The sequence below is a fragment of the Strix uralensis genome, chromosome 3, assembly GCF_047716275.1.
Source record: "Strix uralensis isolate ZFMK-TIS-50842 chromosome 3, bStrUra1, whole genome shotgun sequence".
NCBI classification, from domain to species: domain Eukaryota; kingdom Metazoa; phylum Chordata; class Aves; order Strigiformes; family Strigidae; genus Strix; species Strix uralensis.
Genome location: NC_133974.1, coordinates 123,881,339 through 123,899,816, shown reverse-complemented (window position 1 = coordinate 123,899,816; position 18,478 = coordinate 123,881,339). Strand labels below are relative to the sequence as shown.

Here is an 18,478-nt window from a genome sequence, read left to right as displayed (position 1 = left end):
CCTTTGCTTTCAGCTGTGCTGCCCCTCTAGCCTGTGCTACCAAACCCACTGTTTTCTGTCCACAGCTCCCCTTGTCCTGCCTTTTCCACTCTCCTTCTCTCCCTGTCTCCCCTCCTCCCTTTCCCCCCTTACTCTTGAATCTCTATTTCTTCTTCTCTGTTCCAGCAAAACGATATCAATCAAGGTGATAGATGATGAGGAGTATGAGAAAAACAAGACCTTCTACCTAGAGATCGGGGAGCCCCGGCTGGTGGAGATGAGTGAGAAGAAAGGTGGGGGACGTGCTCCGGGGCTGAGCCCAGCCTGTGTGTCCCTGTCTGGCTCACTCATGCCTGGCACCTGCAACACCAAGCTCACATCCCCAGTGCCTATGGAAAAGGGCAGGAGCGAGGATACTTCTCATTCCCCCTGAACTTAGCCCTTCCCCAGCCCACCAAGGTTCAACCCTGGCTGGGTGGTGGGGGTGCTCCTGCCCTTCCCCATATGCCCCAGGAGGGATGTGCAGCTGCTTCCCCCCCACCCAACCATCTCCGACACCACGGCACCCAGGCGGACATGAACTGCATGCGTGTGTGATGCCAATCATGTGTTTGCCTTTGTCTTGTGTTCCCACAGGAAATTCATTACCCTTAGAGTACTTGACCGTGAGGAGTATGAGAAAGAGTGCAGTTTCTTCCTTGTGCTTGGGGACCCGGTGTGGCTACGACGAGGAGTGAAAGGTGTGAGAGTAAAACCAGACCAGCTCTGGAGACGCTGCCGTCCACTTTCTCTGTGTCTCCCTACTCTCACACTGCTTTCTCCTCGCACTTTGGCTCCTGGCCGTTTTGCCCTCCTTCCTTTGAAGCTTGGCCACTGCACCTTTTTGCTCTGTTTTCTTTCCTCTTTCATTTCAGGAGGACTCTGTCTCACTCGTGAGGGCCCCTCAGGAGCAAGGCACGCTCCCGAGACAGCCCCGGAGCACCTGGGCAGGGGCTGATGAGCATTGCCAACCCCCAGAGACATTTTGCGAGTGTTGCCATGCCACATCGCAACTACACCTTCATTTAATTGAGTAGAAAATTCAGTCTCGAGAAGTAAAAAGGCAATGCTGCATCATTTTTATCGGAAGATAAAATAGCCTTTGCTTGAAATAAAATGCATGGCCAGAGCAGTAATTTTAGCCTTTTTATATTGGCACTAGGATGTGAAAATAGCCGAGAATCATGGCACAAGCAGGTAATACCATAAGGTGCAATCAGTCTAGGAGAAATCAGGTTATACTCAAATAAAGTTTCATGGTGCTGCACTGGATAATAGCTCCTCATAGGAATAATAAAAACAATTTCCTCTTTCATCACATTTCTAAACCAACTGAAAACCTTCCCAAAAAGACAGAGTTCTCTTATTTTTCTGTGCATTTTTTTCTGCTAGGAAATTAAGGGAAAGTAAATGGCAACAGCTAATTCTGCGCACTATTGGTGCCTGAGCAAGAAGCAGTTTTAGAGTTACTTAAGATAATTAGTTGCCCTACAACAGACCCTTATTAAAGCCTTTGTAAAAAATTGGCAGCAGCATTTGGTCTGTCTGCCTTGGAGCTGCTTTCTAATTTCTGGGACATAAGTAGGCATGGGGTTGTGATATATTATTTGTTGAGGACAGAGAGGGCCCCCAGTGGTCCGCACGCTGAGTGGGGACATGCTGCTGTATTTCAGGCTAAAAACACATCCAGCAGCGATGCCACGTTCCCCTTCAGCACAAGGGCTATCTAGGTCAGCTGCTTTGTCCCCTCCATCATATTTCCTGCTGGTTTATGTGACTGGCTAGCAGAAGCAGGGCTAAAAAATCAAACACACTGGCACAGTTCAGGCTCTGCAGGTGGGATTTGTATCATTAAATGGTGCCGGAGGCATCTATGGAGCATAGCCAGTGTTGCCAGGATAAAGAGGCACATGGACAACTCAACTTGGTGACTCCATCTTTGCCCAGCCTCACAGGCACCAGCATGGGTTCAGCCTTGTGAGTCCAACAAGAGAAAACAGGCCCCAGGCCCCAGGTTTGAGAATCGTGGTACTGAGTCATGAGATCCCAGCTGAAATTTTGAATTCAAAATAAACAGAAAAGGAAAGAAAGTTCCTCATCTTCCTGGTCACAAAGATAACTGAGGAAACCTGAGGGAAGCTCAGCTTTGCAAACTCACTAGCTGGAAGGCATGTCAAGGTTTTAAAAGATGCTATTTGCTGCTTTGGCCATGCAATGATTGTTTTTTTAACTCAGTTTTTGTGCTTGGTTTTGTATGAGAGGCAGTGAGGTGGGGCGAGCTGTGTGCTCAGCACCCTGGAGACGAGAGCATCTCTGAAATGTCACTCTTGGGCCATGTAACCACGGTCAAGTCCATGCCTCAGGGGCCAGAGACTCACCACTGCACTAAGGGAGAGGCTTTTTCTTTTGTTTTGGAGATCTAAAATGCTGAGTGACAAGATACTTGAGCCAAGCCTTGCCACAGATTTTTCTTCTCTCATTGTATACACCAGAAGCGCAGCTTCCTGCTGGAGCTCTTGCTCCCCATTAGGCAGCTGGAGGAGGTCAAAGCCAGTAGCCGCCATACATGGGACATCTTATGTCCTCCCCCGGGGCAGAACTGCCTCAGAGACCAATGGAAGATCTTGCACGTACAATTCAAAGGGGAAAAATGAATTTTTGGAGTGTGCATTTTAATCCCATAGCCACCCCATGTTTTTAACAGTTTTTATTTTAAATCCACAATCCCATGAAACGTTTCTGTTCCTTTATTTTTAGTGCCTTTCTCTCAACACTAATGGTATCCTGTAGCTTTACAGATCTGAAATCTCTACCCTGGGATCTGGAGTCTTTCTGTGGATATCCCTTTTGATTTCATTACTCATTTACTTTTCTTCTTCTGTGTTTGTCTCTGTCTGTCTCCTTCACAGCCCTGTTGTTGAATGAGCTTGGTAAGCGCGCATTCGTTTTTCTTTTCCATTTTTCCAGTTTGTCTGCGTATTTTCGGAAGACAATTTTGTTTGACACTTTTCTTCGCTCACAACATCCTCTTTTAGGGTGATCAGCACTATTTAAGTAAGCTCAGGTATCTAATGCCACATCTTTCCTTGGAGTAGAGCCCCAAAGTCACTAACGTTAACAAGCGGTAACCCGCAGTGGCAAGGAGCATTTTTTGGGAATGGTGTTATTACAGCCATAGCAAACCCACCAACACCCCAAGTTACAAACCAGCACCATGCAGATTAACCCATCGCCTCTTACACTGGCATGGCAGAAACAGGATTGCCTGGCAACTTAGAGATACTCGTGGCTGGACAGGAAAGTTGGCCAAGCCTTTTTGAAGAGACAGTGCAAATTTCACCTCCAGTCCTGGGGACATTTAAAGCCCACCCAGCCTCTGAATTTTTTTGCTGGCCATCCCCAGGATAGGGCAGCCAGGGAGGGAAGCAAAGCCTCCCTCACACCCCAGAGCACCCCCATCCCCAGGGCAGGTTTACACTGGTTTTATCCACTCTGCAGCATATATTAGATACTGGGGGGTGGCAGCTTGCAGATAAGGGTTGAAAAGCCTGTGTTCAGGTCTCCCTGCACTATCCCTGGGGTGTGTGTAGGGAAGCAGCCCCACCATGTCCACAGTCCCCGGACATGGATCAGGGAAGGACCGTCACATCCCTGCTGGCTGCAGGGTGTCTGTGTTGCTGTGCAGATGCTAATCCTCTCTCTTCTCTCTCTCTCTCTCTCTCTCTCTCTCTGTTTCGTCTAGGTGGCTTCACCATCACAGGTATGGATTTCTGCTCTCTCCCTGCCCCCCCTTTCCTTCCTTTTAATGGCCATATGCTCACCCTACTCTTTCCTCTTTGCTTTTTTTCTGTCCTGGAGGGAAACTTTGGAAGGGTAAGAAGGTGCTGTGCCGTGGCCCCACTGCCCCAGCCAGTCACGCTAACACCGTGTCCTCTTACAGAGTGCTCTGCCTGCCACACACATCTAACTCCCACCTCGGGGAGGGGGACGCATCACCCCTGAAGTGACAGGCAGCCACCCTTCATCTCTTGGAGCAGGGGCTGCTTCTCCACTTAGTCCAGCCTCCCCCTCACTGCTGCCCACACAGGAGATGTGCACAGGGCTCTGCATGGCACGGGGAGCCTGTCCTCACTCCCTGAGCAGCAGCCAGGGTGCCCAAGCACTGCTGGAGGTGTGGGGCCCCACAGCTGCTTCAGGCACGCAGCCCCTGCCCTTCCCACCAGCAAGACCCAACAGCAGCATTTGCTCATCTGTCATTAGGCTGAGCACTGCAGGGGGAGAAGGTCCCGGGTCCCCCATATTGCAGAGCAGCTGCTCAAGAGCCCCAGAAATGATAATTCCAACTAACGAGGCTCTGGCCGCGAGGCCAGTCCCTTTGATGAGCAGGAGGAGAAGGGCTTTCCCACAGCATGGTGCCGCCTGTGCAGACAAGGGGCAGCCGGCAAGGGAGCGACACTAACCCCGCGTGAAGTAGGAGTATACTAACTGCATGGCAGTGGTTTGCATGGGGCGTACTGTCCCTCCTGCTGATCTCCTGCTGATCGCTTTGATAGGCAAACCTGTCTTCAGGAAGGTCCACGCTAGAGATCATCCTCTTCCTTGCACCGTGGTCACCATCCAAGGTATCCACAGCGTGACGCCCAAGGGCCGTGGCAGTCTAACATGAACTGACTGGGGTGTTTCCCTACTGACAGTTTAACTCCTGTCTCCAGCGAATCCAGCCCTTTTTAACCCTGATGTCCTTCTGCTCATCCCTGGGGTGAACTGGAAGGGTGCTTAGTGGGGGTCTGCACAGGGACAGTGACAAAAGTCCTGCTGCCTGGAGTCCCCATGCCCCAGAGGTTGCACAGGTGCCAGTGGAGGTGCAGACCTGCTCCATTGCTCTTGTAGTTGTCCTCCTCCCTCCTGTTTCAGGGTTTGGGGCCAGGCCGTGCCCTGTGGAGGGCTCCTCACACCTGTATGGCCAAGCACTATTTCCACCAGCCCCACCATCACAGAAGGAGTTTCATGCTCTCCAGCTGCCAGTCGCTTCCAAGATAAAGCCCTGCTCAGAAGGAGGCAGAGCCAAGATTTCATATCCATCTCAGCCCTGGGGCTGCTGGCAGCTCTCTCTGGTTGTAACAGGCTGATGGAAATGTCCTGACCATGCTCCAGTGCAGACCTGGAGAGCTGGGAAGTGGAGCAGCCTTTATGATGATCTGTCCCCTCCTAGCATCCCTGTGGGAGAGGCAGGAGGTACAGGTGATAAGCCTTTCCCCAGCACTGAAGGTGAACTGGACTCCTTCTGAGGTTGGATAAGTTGCAGACCTCTTGCTAGCACTTCCCAGCAAAACTACCTTGTCTGTTTCTCCCTGACCTGCTCCTCCTCCTCAGCTGCTCTGTTGCTCACACTCCCACCCGGAGGCTTCCTGACCTCCTCCTCTGACAGGAAGCCAGCTCCAGGGAGTGACCAGCTGGGCCTGGCTCACCGACGGGCTCTTTGCTTTGCAGAGGAGAATGAAGAAAAGCAGCCACTGACCAGCAAGGAGGAGGAAGAGCGTCGGATCGCAGAGATGGGACGCCCAGTCCTGGGAGAGCACACCAAGCTCGAAGTCATCATTGAGGAATCCTACGAGTTCAAGGTACTGTCCATGTCCTCTGTCCCTGTTCTTCCCCTCAAGCTGGGGACCCTCCTTTTGGATTTGCACAGCATTGGCAAGCATGTGTTGATGGTATCGTAGCAAAATGAGGCAGCTCCTCATATCACAAGGTCTCAGAGCAGGACCAAGGGACACTTTGAAAGGTAGCTGAGCCAAGGCATAATGAAAGGGTGAGGGTCACTCCAGTGAGATGGCAGTGGGTTAAAATACAGTCTGATCCTCACTCTGTCTGTTAGCCCACAGCCATGGTCCTTGGGGGATGATCCCAGACTGTTTGTGGTTACTATTATATAAGAACATCAATGTGGTGAGCCTAAGAGCTGACTGGGCTCCAAAATGCTGCAGGTTGCTTTAAAATATAACCTCATTCTCATAGTGAAGTGCTATACCCAGGTCCTACTTACAGGTGGTCTTGAGTGAGCACCGAGCCTGGGACTTCCAGCACAAAGGGCTGATACCCTAAATGAAAGTAATGGTTGTGAAGTTAAGCTGCTGTGAATGCGTGTGCCAGACCAAGAGCTGAAAATTGGCCATTTCATTATCTTTTCCATTTTTCTGCAGTATAAAAATAATAGACCATGCTTACTGTGTCACAGCAGTGACTGCCTCCCTCCTGTGGTTTTGGTGCCCACCGTCAGCGTGCATCTGAGGCATCACAGCATGCAGGCAGCCCTCAGGCTGCCTGCCCAGGAGCATCTCCCACCCGCTGCTGCCGCAGCACCTTCCCTGCCATGCTGAGCTTCAGCTCCTGAGCAGCACAGAGAGGTAGAGCCCAGCTCTGCAAATGGGCCTTGATTAAGTCCCAGTTAAGTGCTTTGAAGCAGCCCAGTAAAAATTCTTCCCAAGGCATTGGGAACAATTGGAGCTGTGGCACCTCGGCACTATTTGCTGTTAAACCTGCGCTGAGATGGTTCAAACTCCCATCATGATCAGGTTTCAAAAGGTCTTTTGAGCAGCAGTGAGGGGAATTGCAAGTACTTACATTTGCTTTTGCTACTGGGGCTCTTAACCTGAGCTTAAAATCTGCTGAGCTTTTTCCATAAGTGCATGGCTGTAAGCACTAGCACCAGTAGGTTTTAGCCCAGCATCTCCAGCCCAATAGCCCCTAATTCTCTCCTCTGCATCTCCATCCACAGAACACAGTGGACAAGCTCATTAAGAAGACGAACCTGGCCCTGGTGGTTGGCACAAACAGCTGGAGGGAGCAGTTTATTGAGGCTATTACTGTCAGCGCAGGTGAGTTCGGACCATAGCTCCAGGTGAATTATGATGAACCTGGCTCATGTCTCAGCTTGGCTGTATCAGTAATACAGACCATAGTTGAGCAGCAGGAGGCAAAACAGGTGGCAGAGTTATTTACAGCGTCTGCATAAATAAGACAGCTGATATAAACCCTTTCGTGAGACCACCTTGTCTGATGTGTAGGAAACCTCCTGCATTAAGTGCGTCTGTAGCACCCGGCAGAGAAACACCCTAGCTGTTACCAGATGGCAGAGGGGAAAAGTCATTTCAGTGAGAGACATTTGGGAGGCGAACGCCGTGTTTAAATTCAGAGCAGCATAAGTGATGCTGATGTGAAGCAGCAGTGCTCCCCATCGCTGGTGCTCCCCATACTGCTGCAGTGAGGACAACATGGTAGCAAGAGTGCCAAGCCGTGAATACAGCCACTGAATCCCTCTCTCTGTGGGCCAAAATTTGCCCTTCACCCCTGCTTTCAGAAACTCCTCCTGTTCCAGCCAGCTGTGACTGGAGGTTATGGCTCAGCAGCCCAATAGCTGCCACAGCACATGATATCTGTAGTCATATCAGAGCATATCTGATCTTCCCTCTCTTGGAGAATTGCTTTTCCCTCAGAAATGCCCTGTGTACTGTTCTCACAGGTGCCAGTGCTGTGTTTACTAGTATGCCCAGTACAAGATATATTAGCATTCCCACATGTGTGGAAGGTGAAAGAAAGAAGGTCTCCTCCAGATGTGGTTTTAACAGCTGGAGACACTATAACTCACCAGTTACAACCTCACAGCCCAGCCTGGACTCTGTGTGTGCACACAATTAGGGCAAAATCAACCAGCTTAAATTAAATCACTGGGGAAGGCAATCTGAGCTTATCTAGCTAATTGTGCATTGAAATGTATGGAGGAACACTCACACTGCCTACCTCGAGCTCTGCTGTACAGAGTAACCTCTGCCCAGCACAAAGTAATTAAAAGTGATGGCTGTACCATTTACCATCCACCTCTGAAAATGAGGACAGGACATTGTGCAGCAGCTATCTCCTCAAATTGTGATCCTTCCTCTTGTAGCATAGTTATTCTTAGAGCCTCCAGCCAGGAGCCTCCCATTATTTCAGATACAGTATGAACATATCATGCAAGACAATCCTTGCTGCAGGTTTTGTATCTAATACGGCTAAACTAATCTATGCCAGAATCAATGATTTAATTGCATCCAATATTAAAGCGAAGGTAATCACTGGTACTTGGATCCCATCTCTGCAACACATGTAAAGACTGCAGTTATGTGAAAGCCCCTTTGCCACCGTTATATCCAGCCACGATTAGTGCTAACAGGATGATTAACAAACATTTAATAAACATGGCGTATTTCGGTGAACATGATCTGTCCCTTGCAGTTGGGGAACAGTAGTTTGTCTCTGAGCTCTGGACCTAGTATTTTGCCAGGATTTAGCTCCTCAAGCTTTGTGCCAAGCAAGTTAAAATGCCTCAAACACTGGAGTTTGGGTTTGAGTTTTTTCCTGCAGCCCACCATGGGGAGCAGGTGAAAGTCACACATTCCCACTTCAAAATGTAACATTCCATCTGAGAAAAGAAACATTAAAACCCCATTTCCCACCCAGTGAGCAACTGGCAGCAATGTTGTCAGGGAGGTCGAGCAATGGAGCAGCAGGCCAAGTCTCTGGAAGGGCAGTGCAGGTGCAAGCAAGTCTGTGCCACGCCATGCTATACTGTCCACATACTGTCCACAGGGCTGAGCTGGGGCCTCACTCATCACCACCTTCAGTGTGTACCCAACAGCCCATAAAGTTTCTTGCACAGCAAAAACATCCTGGGGTTTGTGAGCCTGTTCCTGAATGCACCCCTGGGTCACCATCCAACCTCACTCTGTGTTTCAAGGCACCTTCACAGGATCTGGCCAGCTCTTCAAAAGAGAGACATTATTGCTGCTTAACAAAATGATAGACAGATCTGGACGAGTATTGTGACAGTGGCACTCATGTTCATTTTTCAGTCTATCACCTCCATCAAGATTTAGATCCATGACAGACCTGCTGCCATGAAGCTTGGGAGAGGATTAAAATACCTGCTGCAAAATTATAGTGTGAGCATAGCACGGTGTATCCTGCCAGTACCAGCCTTTGTGCACCAAGCAAAAAAAACAGGCCAGCATAGGCTTCCCAGGCTGAAAAATTGTTCCGTGTTTTCACAGTAATGCATAGGAATAGGGTATTTATATCTGCCAAAATAATGACACCTTGCCACTGATTAGCTACTGTTTCTGCCATAGTGAGTTTAAAGCCAAGCAACACATAATTTTCCATCAAGTTATTGTAGAAACATCAACTTTCCCACTGCCTGTATCTTATGTGTTGGTCTTGATCTACAAAGGTGCTTTGAAGCCAAACAATGTGTGCAAAGTTGCACCCCAGCAGGGTGTCAAGTAGGACTCTCCCCTGGTTGGTCATGGCTTTATTTAGCTGAATATTGAAAACCTCCAAAGATTATGTCCATCAGCCAGGGTATGTGTCCTGGGGCTGCACCACCCTTTTGGAGAAGACGTTTCTCCTGATGTTACCATGGAAGCTGCAGTTTGTGGCCATTTCCCCTTGTTGCGTTGCTTGTCAGTGCAGAGGGGAGTTTCACTTCATCCTTTCTGTACATGCCCTCCAAGTCGCAGTAGGCTTTTGCTTGGTCCCCTCCAACCTCCCCTCCTCCTGATTCACCAAGTCAGCTCCTTCCACCTCTCCTCACAGGCAACATCCTCCAGGCTCCAATCATCTTGGTAGCCCCACTGAATCCCCTCCAGCTTCACCCCAGCCCTCATGTGGGATGCCATATCCCCTGTGTACAGACAGATATCTGCATTAGAGGTTTCCTCCTGCCTTGCTCTCACTGGCTACATCACTACCCTCTCCCCTGCAGCTGCATCTCTGCTGAGAGCCCCAAGAAACCCAGCAGAGTGCAAGGTTGACATGTACTGGAGCTGGGCCAAACCAAGAGCAGGTTGACTCCCCTTACAGGTTACCAGAACTCTTGAGGATAATCACAATCTGGGTGATCCCTGGGAATTTTCCTTTTCTTGCTCCTGTGTTCTGCGTGCGCTCTCTGCAGGACCACAAAGGGGAATAGCCAAGAGGTGAAACTTCAGTGCACAGGGTTTGGCTGCCACTTTCCCAGGAAGGATGCCATTTCTTGATCCCCCAGTTGGCTTTTCATTGCCACCTTTGTGATGAGGCAGAAAGCAATTGTTGTTATGAGCAGCAACAGAGCAAGCAGCTCGCCAGCAGCTTCCCCCAGTAACTCTGTTGTCATGGCACAGAGCCACCATTTGAACATGGGGTTAATTGATACCCACGTATTGGTACACAGTGTACAGCAAGAGCATTTTATATTCTTTCTGTGGGAGGTTTTATACATTTTGTTATTCAATCAAACATCCGTATTGTGGAGGAAGGTGTGAAAGGAGGAGTGTTCACACTGGCCAGCAGTGGGGCAGATAAAAACAGCACAGTCTCATTCAAAAGCTTATGCCAGACTGATCAGTACTGCGGCTGCCAGGAGTAACAGCTTTTCCCAGACACAGAGCCATCATCCCCTTAAACCCAGTGTTGGGCAAGGTGGGACCTTGTCCCCTCGCCCACTGTGGTAGAGCAGCACAGAGACTCAAGTTTCACTGGTGCTCTTGGCTACTCTGGGACTTGGTCCCTTTTTTCTGCCATCCTGAGGTGTCCTCCTGGAAAGGAGTGCCAGGCTCACTCATTGCGTCCTCCTCTTGGTAAGGAGCTTCTGCCAAAAGCCACGCAGGGAGATCTAGTGGTCCACATCCTTGGAGGGAAAAAAATTCATCAAAGACAGTGACAAATCACCAACCCGAATGTCTTTAACACAACTCACAACAGCCTTGGAATCACCGATGTCCATGACTTAGAAATCCATCCTTGTCCCTTGAGGGCAGCAGGAAGGCTCCCACTGATTTCACTGGAAAAGCGTCATCTCCCTTTCATGCCTGGGGGTGGTTCCAGCATGAGCAGGAGGAGTTTTTGGCTGTGCCATGACTTTGACGTTGTGTACTGTGCCAGGCTGGGGGAGCTCCATGTTCGCCACACAGCCCACGCAGAGGACAGGCTGGCCAGTGGGCCCACAAGATGCCTTGCCAGAGCTGCTGGAGTCAGGCAAGAGGTCACCAGCCCCAAGGGGCTCACTGGCAGGGTCAGCCCCGCACAATTGGGACTCCCTGGAGGCTGGATGGCAAGTGGCTTTAGAGAGACAGGTGAGGTGCCAACGCCTGGAACAGGGAAGGGAGAAACTGAGACACCTGCCTGGATCCCCATGGTCCTGCTGGGACCAACAAGATGAAGTTGTGCTGGGCCAGTGCAGGGGGAAAGGGCTGAGGAACTGGGGAAGAGGGCCAGGACAGTCCAACATCTGCTGAGCTCTTTCCCCATGACCCATAGGAGAGCTTCTGGGCACAAGCCAGCCTGCATGTCCAGGGGGCATGACTGGGTGCATAACTCCCCAAGAGCCTTTGGGGACATGCAGCAGCTGACACGTAGGCTCTGAGAGTCCCTGGGACATCAAGCAGGATGGGCACGAGGACTCACATCTCCAACTCTTCCTCTGTACTGGAGACCCAGGTATTGCAGGTGCTACAGAGGTCACAGTTGTGAGCAGCAGTGCGCTGTGTGGGGCTGAGCACTCAGCACAGCACCAGGAGAGCCAGGGTCCAACCCACACAGTGTGCCTGGCAAGCAGAGATAGGGCCAGGACTGCTGGCAGGCTCACGCTGGGAGAGTGACCTCTGCAAGGCTTTAACAACAGATTGGTGAGAAGTGAAGCACTGACCTGGATCAGGGACAGAAAATAAAGAGGAGAAGGAAATGCATTTTTGCTGTGACAAATGATGCCCCGTAGCCGGCTCATGACCTGGGGGTGCTTGACAGCTACCTGGAAGGGGTGCAAACATGAAAGCATTTGCTTGTGCAAGGGGTGCCCACTGACCTGGGTCAGACCAGACTGAAAGAATGGGCAGCCAGAGCTCATAGGGAGGCACATGAAGGGACAGGGAAATGCAACAGGGAAGGCCAACAAGCAGTGATGGACCAGGGAGGTTTTAGGGCAGGTATTCTTCATGGCTGGTTTGAAGAGAAGGTGACGTGCCAGAGCTAGCAGCTCAGCAGCCACCAAAACCAGCCATCTTTCCAGAGAGCTGGAAGCAATTGCAGGCACTTGTGAAAAGCAGCTCAGAAAGGGCTTCCTTAGGGGAGTCTCCATGAGGCACATATTATTCTTGATGAGTTCACTTGCCCCAGTCAGCTCCAGCTAGTGTGAGGCCGGTCATTTTCCACATCTTCTGAGGAAAGGGCTCCTGAGCAGGGGCTGAGACGTAGAAAGCATCTGATGGTCAAACTCAGGCAGAGGTGCTGGCATGAGGCTCTGCATTTTCTGAAGTGCAGGTTGGTTTTCAAGACCAATGCCTTTGGAGGGTCTCTCTGTGCCACGGGAAGGGGACAGGAAAGGCTGTCAAGCCCCTCTGATGATTGCCCAGTAAATAAGATATTTGGAAGTCAAGACCTTCTAGGGCCCAAATCATGAGAGACAGCATTTGGGGGGCTGCAATATGCAGAGGAGCTTTGCCCAACCTCCCCCAGTATGGGCGAGTCTAATCAGGCACTGGTGGTTTTCTCCAGGGGAAGATGACGATGACGATGAATGTGGGGAGGAGAAGCTGCCTTCCTGCTTCGATTACGTGATGCACTTTCTGACCGTCTTCTGGAAGGTCCTTTTTGCCTTCGTGCCTCCGACAGATTACTGGAATGGCTGGGCTTGCTTCGTCGTCTCCATCCTTATGATCGGCCTCCTGACAGCTTTCATTGGCGACCTGGCATCCCACTTTGGCTGCACCATTGGCTTGAAGGACTCCGTCACCGCGGTCGTGTTTGTTGCACTGGGAACATCAGTGCCAGGTAAGGACAACAGCATGGTTTGTTGTAAATGTCCATCTCTGCCCAGTCTAGGTTTGGGTTTGGGCTGGGAAATCTGAGCACAGTGAGGTCCTTGGCTGTGCTCTGCAGGACCCCCAAGGACAGATTTGAGGTGTATGTGGAAGTTGTTTTTCAGTCTCAGATGGGCTGGGAGGATTGAACCAGGATGTGGATCCAGTCCCCTGAAAACTATTTCAAGGACCTTCGCCTTGCAAAGACTGTAAAGTATCTAGTTCTGTGGACAGCCTCCATGGCATCCACTCTCAGAGCAGGAAATTGGTCTTTGATTAAAATGCTGCCTGTTTTGACAGTCCTGGGCTTTCTTTGTGAGCGTCTGCTCCTTTAATCTTGCCTCACAGGTGAGTTAGGTGCTAGTCCATATTCAGGGCACACCGCCAAGCACAGACACCTTTGTATGAGACCTGGTTCAGATGGATCAAGGTGAGGTTGCTGAGCTGGGGAAGCTGCTCAAAATGCAATTTGTGAAGCCCCTAGAAGGCCCTGACCCCACAAATGTTTGGAGATGTGTCTCTAATCAAGTGGTCACCCAGCCTCAGAAGACAGCAGAGACGGAACACTGACCAGGGAGAGAAAAAACCAGGAGTTTCCATACCTACATGCCACTTTGTCCTCCTGCACATTGACTTGCTTCAACCCAGCCTCCTTTTCTGCTGGCTCAGCAAAGGGCCTCTCTTAGGGATGAGCCGGTGCACTGGAGAGGATGGTCGCAGTGACATGGTTGCTCTGGGAAGTCGCCTGTCAGCTTATGTGAGAGGGCCTGTGCCTTTCACTCACCTTCTTCCACGGGCTGTGCTGGCCAGACAGAGCCTGGTTCCCGGACAACCCAACACAACTACCCCTCATGTCAGTCACACCTTCCCTCTTGACACCCTCATACTTCCAGTGATCAGCACTCAGGTGCTCAAAGATCTTGAAATTGTCCTAATGCTATCAGAGCTCAAAAAAGAAGCAGCAGAACCAAAAGGAAGAACAGATTTGGGCAAGGAACAGAAGAAGGAGCATTTTTTAGACCTCTGGCACTAGAGTTTTTAGGTGTGAGATTGGCAGGGCTGTCTCACACCCTTGACAGCGAAAATCTTCCTTCCACTTTTGTTGACAAAAGGTGTTGTTTAAGAAATTCTTTTTAGGATACATTTGGCTACTCTTACTTGAACTAGCAGACCATGTTGTGTTATCTGGGTGGTAGCTGGCTCCTCCACACCTGCTTTCCAGAAGGTGGGCAGTCATCAGATGAACATACAGTGAAATCAAGACCAACAGGGACCTTCCCTGCACTAAAAGCACCACTGAAGCTTGCAGAAGTGCCACATGGTTGTTTCCACACTACGACTATTACCCCATCCCTCCTCCCACAGTGGCAGATGGAGAGCCACAGGGGCATCAGGACCATCCCCCAACCCTATTACTGCACCATGATCAAGGCTGAGAACAAGGGGAAATACCTTTCCCTTCCCTCAGCAGTCAGATGCATTTCCATGGGACCTTTTTTTAAAAAATAAAGCAGCTTTTGATTTCTTTGCTGAAAATGGCCCTTCTTGTTGTGCCCAGCCCTCCCTGTTACATGAAATTGGGTCTTCGTGCCGGGTCTTCACCGTCTCAGCTTGGAGCCCCACTGGGAAGGAGCGTTGAAGGAAAGTCTACAGAATTAAAAAACATGAAATCTGACCTCACTATTTTCTTTTTCTGAGCCACACTCTGCTGCCTGTACCCAAGGTGATCTGGGGGTGCAGATGTGTTAAGGATTCATCTTCTCATCGTTAGCTGAGAGTGCTCACCTAGACAAAACCCAGATGCTAATCCCCTCTCCTGCTCACCACCCCTGCAGATCCAGAGTGGGTTTGGATGTAAAATCAGCACTTCCCTACAGTGCAGAGCAGTGGCGTGCTGGTCTACTTGATACAAGATCTGCCATGTAAAAGGCCAGCCAAGTTTTATCACAGCTCTTTCACCACCAGTATTAAAGCTGGTGGAGCACCTGGACAAGCGTACACCCACCTGCATGGTTTTTTTCTCCCTAAGGGGTGAGAGATGACCACTTGTTTACCAGAGTGTCAGGGTCTGCACCAGACACTGGACTTCAGTGAAGCAAAAGGTCTTGGAGACACACAAATACAAATACAAAACTTCAGAGGACCTGAAAAATAGATACAAACCATTGTGGCTCCCACAAAACTTTTCCAGGCTTTTCAGTTCTTTTGCAAGTCAACAAATTAGTGGATGTGGGAGAAGGGGCCAACACAGTGTAGCACTGGGAAGTGTTGTCTTTTGCTTGAAGCACCATGGGGCATCTGGGGCCATATTGGGGGAAACACAATATTTCTGGACACTGAGATTTCCCTCCTGGGCATTTTTAGACCCTGATAGTCACTCTGGCTCTGGCTAGATGTGTCCTTCCTTGGGAGTGCCCATAGATGGGGCTGTACCCTGTCCCTTTATCCACTATCTTCATTCCCCAAGTGATGCCATTGACATTTGTCCCCACACTGCCTGCTGCTGTCCCTCCTTACCTGGCCCTTTCCTGAGGGATTCTCTCTGCCTTCCCTTTGCAGACACATTTGCCAGCAAAGTAGCAGCGACGCAGGACCAGTATGCAGATGCCTCCATCGGGAACGTCACCGGGAGCAATGCCGTGAACGTTTTCCTGGGCATCGGGGTGGCCTGGTCAATTGCAGCCATCTACCATGCGGCACACGGACAAGCTTTCCAAGTCTCGCCCGGCACCCTGGCCTTCTCTGTCACCCTCTTCACCATTTTTGCTTTTATCAGTGTGGGCGTGCTGCTCTACCGGCGGAGACCCGAGATTGGAGGTGAGCTGGGCGGGCCGCGGACTTCCAAGCTGCTCACATCCTCACTCTTTATCCTCCTCTGGCTCTTGTACATATTCTTCTCATCTCTGGAAGCCTACTGCCACATAAAGGGCTTCTAAAGGGACAATCAGAGATAGTAAATATATATATATCTATATGTATCTATATAGAGTGATATATAGGTATAGATATAGATATAATGCCGTGTATAATGAACAGAGAAAGAATAAAAGAGATTTGCCATGTTCACACACCTGCTGACGGAAAGCAGCTTTGGAGCATCCTTTGAACTAGACAGGACCCCAAAGCCAGCAGGGCCCCTTCCTGGGCAGCGGTCCCGGCCAGGAGCCCAGCGGCAGGGCCCTCTCTGCAACTCTACCAACAAGAGCAGCTGATAGCCACCGAGCCTTTCCCATCGCTCTCTCCTGCCTGCCGGCCCCCCAGGAGGATGGATGCGAAGGCGACTGGGGCGTGTTGGTACAGGGAAGGCCAGAGTAGCTGGTGAGAAACAGAGCAGTGGGCAAGGGAAGGAGAGGAAAGCAAGGGTCCTGATCTCCAACCACCATCTGCCTGCCTTTGCCACTCGGGAACATGCCCTCTGGCCCTGTTGGAGAGAAGCGAGACCAGACTGAAGACAAGGGGAAATTGGGAGCTTTCTAAGGATAGAACACAAACCGTTTTCGTCATTGATTTGAGGTTGTTTTGGGGTTTTTTGTTTTGGTGTGTGTACAACTAGCATTTCCCCCCCAACATGCCCCTTGCCTTTCCCCCCCTCCATGCTTCAGGGATGCGCCGCCGCAACCTCGTGTCCAGTGTCCTAAGCCGAGGCTGCGTGGAGCAGCGGGGGCTTTCCTCCTGCCTCATCTGCCTCCTCGGGCATGCTGTCGTGGTACTTGTAACATTTGCATGAATGAAATGAACCCTATCTGTATATAGCATCCTATAGCGATAGTCCTTCCAGCCATGTGGGTTTAGCATTGCAGATACAAGTGTTTTCTTTTCACCAGGTTTTATTTATTTTAGTTAGTTTAGTTTTGCCATAGGTTTTTGTTCATTTGTTTGTTTCCTCTTAGTGGGAGTAAAAGGAGGGAAAACCGTCCCCATTTATTGCTCCACACGTGGGTCCACAAGAAGCAGTAACAGCCATGCAGATGTAGGTTTTCAGGGGAGGAAAGCCCACACCCCAGCGACTGCAGGCTCCATCCCCCTGCATGGTCGGAATCACCCCCTGACAGTGGCCAGTCCAGGACATCCTAAAGGCCTCCACCGCCCACAAGAGGTTTTACACAAGGTCCCAGGAAGCCTGAATGGGAAGAGCAGCGTCCAAACCCAAGGGGGACGAGCATGGCTGGCTCTCAGCACCTCGCCTGCCTCTGCCTTTATAGCTGGTGGCTGCCTCAAAATCCCTTGGCCTCCTGCTATTCCCTGTGTCCCCAGAGGTCTAGTGACAGCCCCTGTTTCTAAGCGTTAAGCCATCAGGATCAGTCCCCAAAGCTGGTCCTTCCCTACAGCCATTTGGAGGCAGAATAATTCAGCATAAAGGCTGAAGGGCCGTAACAGAGCTCCCATGCCACTGAGGATAATAACCAGGAAGTGTCCCCCAAGGAAAAAGGCCACATTTTGCACTGTACAAATCTGAATCGATGGGAAGGATGAGATAGGGAGGTGTGACTCAGCATCACCCCCTGACTCCAGCAGCGTGGGCTGAGATAGAGAGCAGAGCCCAGGAGAGTGTGGGTGTAGAGCTCCCCTGAGCACAGCACAGGGATGACATTGTGCACTGATGTTGAGAGACATCTTCTTACCCTACACCCTTCACTAGCTTCCTGGAGTCCCAGCCATGCAAATGCCCAGCCTGCACAGCCACTGGTGAGCTCTTCCCACCCGGCTGAAAACCACATCTGACACTTGTACTGTAACTGATTGGCTGGGGGTATTTGTACTCATTTTGAACAATCTGTGGAAATTTTAATTAACCTGTTGTAAGATTTTATCTAGGAATATGAAGTTGTGGGGTTATTTTTTCTTCTCAAGCCTTCTTTTCCCTTTTAATGGGGTTTGGGGGTTTTCTTTTTGTTTCTCATTGTTTTGGGGGAAGAATCAAACACAGGCACAGGTTGTTCAGGTTTATGGTTACCTTTATGTACAATGATTTCATTTTCATCTGTTTGGCTTCATTGATTTTTCTTTGTGTGTATTGCCCACCACTATAGGCAGTGAGTCCACTGATTGTGATGATCCTTATCGATGGTTCACAATGCACAGACAAATAAAGTTTGTAATGTTTTCTGATGGATCCAGTAGTGCTCCTCCATATTCTCTATGGAAAACCCCTCCCTCCCCTCCTGTTGTCTCTTCTCACGTTGTACCCATCTCTTTTTTACTCATTGGTTTGCTTTCACTGTGTTTCTGCCACTGACAGGGGGCAACAGGGTCTCTGAATGCCCACTCTTGCCCCATCTCACTGCTTTCCTCCTGCTCCATCTCCATTGTCCCTCAGGCTCAGTGTGCTGGCCCAGCTCTCAGGGGGATGCAGGAAACTGCCCAGGGACAAAGCTGCAGTGCAACCCTTCTGGAGCCAGGAGCTCTTCCTGTGATGGGTCCCCTGTCAGTGCTGGCTTGCCCTAGACTTGGGGAGACCCATGCATATGCCCCCAAGGTACTTAGCAGCTCTTTCTACTTGTATCCTCCAGTTATATAGAAGTGCTCCTGTTCTTCCAGCCTCATGGTGACTTGTGCTGGGTTAAGCCACTAGATAATGGTAAGTAGGAATG

General features: G+C 50.3%; 1 protein-coding gene across 8 annotated transcripts in view; it reads left to right on the top strand.

Moving 5' to 3' along the window:
* The window catches only part of SLC8A1 (solute carrier family 8 member A1), a 152,247-nt gene extending 134,247 nt beyond the window's left edge, over window positions 1-18,000 (top strand). For 5 of the 8 annotated variants that reach the window (XM_074864253.1, XM_074864258.1, XM_074864256.1 and 2 more), the window contains 9 exons: window positions 166-272; window positions 2,928-2,948; window positions 3,761-3,778; window positions 3,877-3,891; window positions 4,572-4,640; window positions 5,509-5,639; window positions 6,794-6,893; window positions 12,583-12,858; window positions 15,447-18,000. In XM_074864253.1, the coding sequence (XP_074720354.1) occupies window positions 166-272; window positions 2,928-2,948; window positions 3,761-3,778; window positions 3,877-3,891; window positions 4,572-4,640; window positions 5,509-5,639; window positions 6,794-6,893; window positions 12,583-12,858; window positions 15,447-15,823 (1,114 nt within the window). In that variant the 3' untranslated portion in view covers window positions 15,824-18,000. The remainder of the gene's footprint in view (window positions 1-165; window positions 273-2,927; window positions 2,949-3,760; window positions 3,779-3,876; window positions 3,892-4,571; window positions 4,641-5,508; window positions 5,640-6,793; window positions 6,894-12,582; window positions 12,859-15,446) is intronic. The other 3 variants (XM_074864254.1, XM_074864259.1, XM_074864261.1) reach the window with 3 other exon arrangements.
* The last annotated feature ends 478 nt before the right edge of the window (window positions 18,001-18,478 follow it).